Below are 2,343 nucleotides of genomic sequence, written 5' to 3'. Positions count from 1 at the left end.
AACGTGAGACGAAATAAAATTCAAAGCAAAAATGGATCTAAAAAAAAAATGAATGTTCTTGTTTACTTCTATGAAGAAAATCAATATTCTGTGTTGAAGTTGAGAAAGGCCGTTGAGTCATGTGAGCTTCGCGCGATGGATTTAGAAAATTGGAATCGAAAGAAATCCGTCGAAACCAGATGGAACAATGAGCTTTATCCCTCTTTTTTCCTGCAATTTGGAGGTAAGTTTCTAATTCTTTAAGTTATCTTTTGCATGCCATATTTTGTTAACGGGGATATTTTAATATTGAGATCTGTCGTTTGGCGATTATTTTGGCGTAGGTGATGATACGAAATTATATTTTACATGGTATATGTTTCCAATTAGACCGTTTTTTAAATTTAAAAACTACTTCTATAAGTTTTATGGGATATTTCCGTATCGTGACCTGGCGCGCCAACTACAATCGCCTAAGTTCTAAACAGATTCTAAATCTGCAAATTTGAAAGAAAAATAATTAATAAGTAGATGGTGCATGGGGGCTTGAACAAAAGATAACATATAATTTAAAAAATCACACTGAATTGAAATCTAGGTGATATTTTTCTATCCTGATCTGTCGAATCAACTTCAATTGCCAAATTTATTTTAAGGAAGATATGTTTTTTTTTATATTTTAATTTTATGCTTCAAAAATTTCAGAGAATGAAAAAGCCATGGAGCTTTTGATTGATGACATAGTTGGCGGACGTGTGTCCCTAGAAGAAATTCCCATCCTCCAAGATTCTGAAGATAGGTTGCTGACCAAGATCGATCCTGCTAAATCAACAGATCTCACGCTGACTCAACGGGAGGAAACGCCACAACCTAAGAAGTAACTAAATTTTTTATGTATTGCTACTTAACAATAGCAATAATATATAACAGTAGCTTTTTACCTTATATTTTACAAAAAAGTTTTTAGAACTGCGAGTTAAATTATTTCATTATAGTTGTCTACGGTAAGAACCCCCGTGGCAGAGGTGCGGCGACATTGTCACAGAACAATAGGGGTATTGCAGAGAGATTTTTCTTTTGAAAAGTAAAAAAGATACTTTTCTTTTTTACAAAAATTTACATGTAATATTTGAATTATGCTTTTAGATAATCACTTTTTGACTCGCACAATTTACACCGATTGTATCGTAAATCAATGTAATGTTTCGATTGTATTTTCTGCAGTTATTGATATTGATTTTCATGTGGATTTTAAACATCCCAATATATTTCAAGCAATATTGAAGATTCTAATCGTGTATTATGGCAATAATTATAGTTAACGTTTATATAAAAATATCATATTTGCCACCAACTTGACTAATTGGAGCATGGTATGTGCCAATTAAGTCATTAACAAAATTTTAGGCAACTATTTTCATAGTTTTCGGCAGCTATTTCGTCCATTTTTGTTTCTGTGGTAACCCTGTCTGTCATTTAACAGTCCTGTTTAGTTTGTAGTTACAGTGTTTAAATTAGCTTAGATCATTTTTTTTATTATAAAATTGTCTTTTACTTAATATCTATTGTTTCTTTTCAGGCTGAAGTTGATGGTTTCCCAGAATAAGAATAAGAGGGAAAAAGATATTATTTCCAAAATCGCTAGTATTCCCCTGTGTGTTGAAAAGTCATGCGTAAAGTGTGAATCTTTACAAACAGAGAACTCAATATTAAAGAAGCAGATTATGGATCTGGCTTTCGACATTAAAGCTAAAGAGGAAGCCATTGAAAATTTCCGCACAAAATATAAGAAACTGAAGTCAAAGTATAGGCAGCAGAAGGACAACAAGACAGAGGCTGAGTTGGATCAGAACCTTGTCAAAATAGGGGAATCTCTTGTTGTGGACAAATATAGACTTGCAATATGCAGGGTGAATGATTTTTCAAAATATACCTGTGATTTACTCGATGTTGTTTTTGGCCGGGAGAGCCTTGCCAAAAGCGTGCTGAAAGGGATAAAGGGATCAACTAAGAAAATACTCAATCCTGTTTATGTGTCTGAAATTATTGGCCATGTGGGCGTTAAATTTGGTGTGAATCCATCGCTTGGGCGCGCCACCATTAGGAACAAACTGAATTCGTGTTCGAAAGCTTTATTAAAAAAAGAAAAATAAATCTTGTTTTTTTATTCTTATTTTTTTTTAAAATCTTGTTGGTTTTATTTATTTAGCACTATACAATATAGTAGACAATATATATGTTTTGTTCAAAATAGTTTTGCACTTATGTGTAATGAAGTCAACCAATGGAATATTTCATTTGTAAGTATCATACAAACTTTACAATAAATCTGCAAAGTTTTTTCTTGGCTTATACAGAATTTTT

The 2,343-nt window shown here is 32.3% G+C and overlaps 1 protein-coding gene across 1 annotated transcript; it reads left to right on the top strand.

Moving 5' to 3' along the window:
- The first annotated feature begins 535 nt into the window (after positions 1-535).
- LOC147810761 (uncharacterized) lies at positions 536-2,132 on the top strand. Its single transcript, XM_087160419.1, has 2 exons — positions 536-856; positions 1,559-2,132. Exons 1-2 carry the CDS (start codon positions 699-701, stop codon positions 2,130-2,132), a joined length of 732 nt encoding a protein of 243 aa, XP_087016545.1. The 5' UTR covers positions 536-698.
- The last annotated feature ends 211 nt before the right edge of the window (positions 2,133-2,343 follow it).

Source organism: Parasteatoda tepidariorum, chromosome 4, assembly GCF_982258835.1.
Source record: "Parasteatoda tepidariorum strain Cologne lab strain chromosome 4, Ptep-v5.0, whole genome shotgun sequence".
NCBI lineage: Eukaryota > Metazoa > Arthropoda > Arachnida > Araneae > Theridiidae > Parasteatoda > Parasteatoda tepidariorum.
This window is presented reverse-complemented; position numbering and strand designations above follow the sequence as displayed.

Excerpts from the sequence above, each read along its gene's own strand:
- LOC147810761 (XM_087160419.1), top strand. The coding sequence starts at position 699 with ATGGAGCTTTTGATTGATGACATAGTTGGCGGACGTGTGTCCCTAGAA. Across the intron at positions 857-1,558 it reads GAAACGCCACAACCTAAGAA|GCTGAAGTTGATGGTTTCCC; the intron begins GTAACTAAATTT and ends GTTTCTTTTCAG.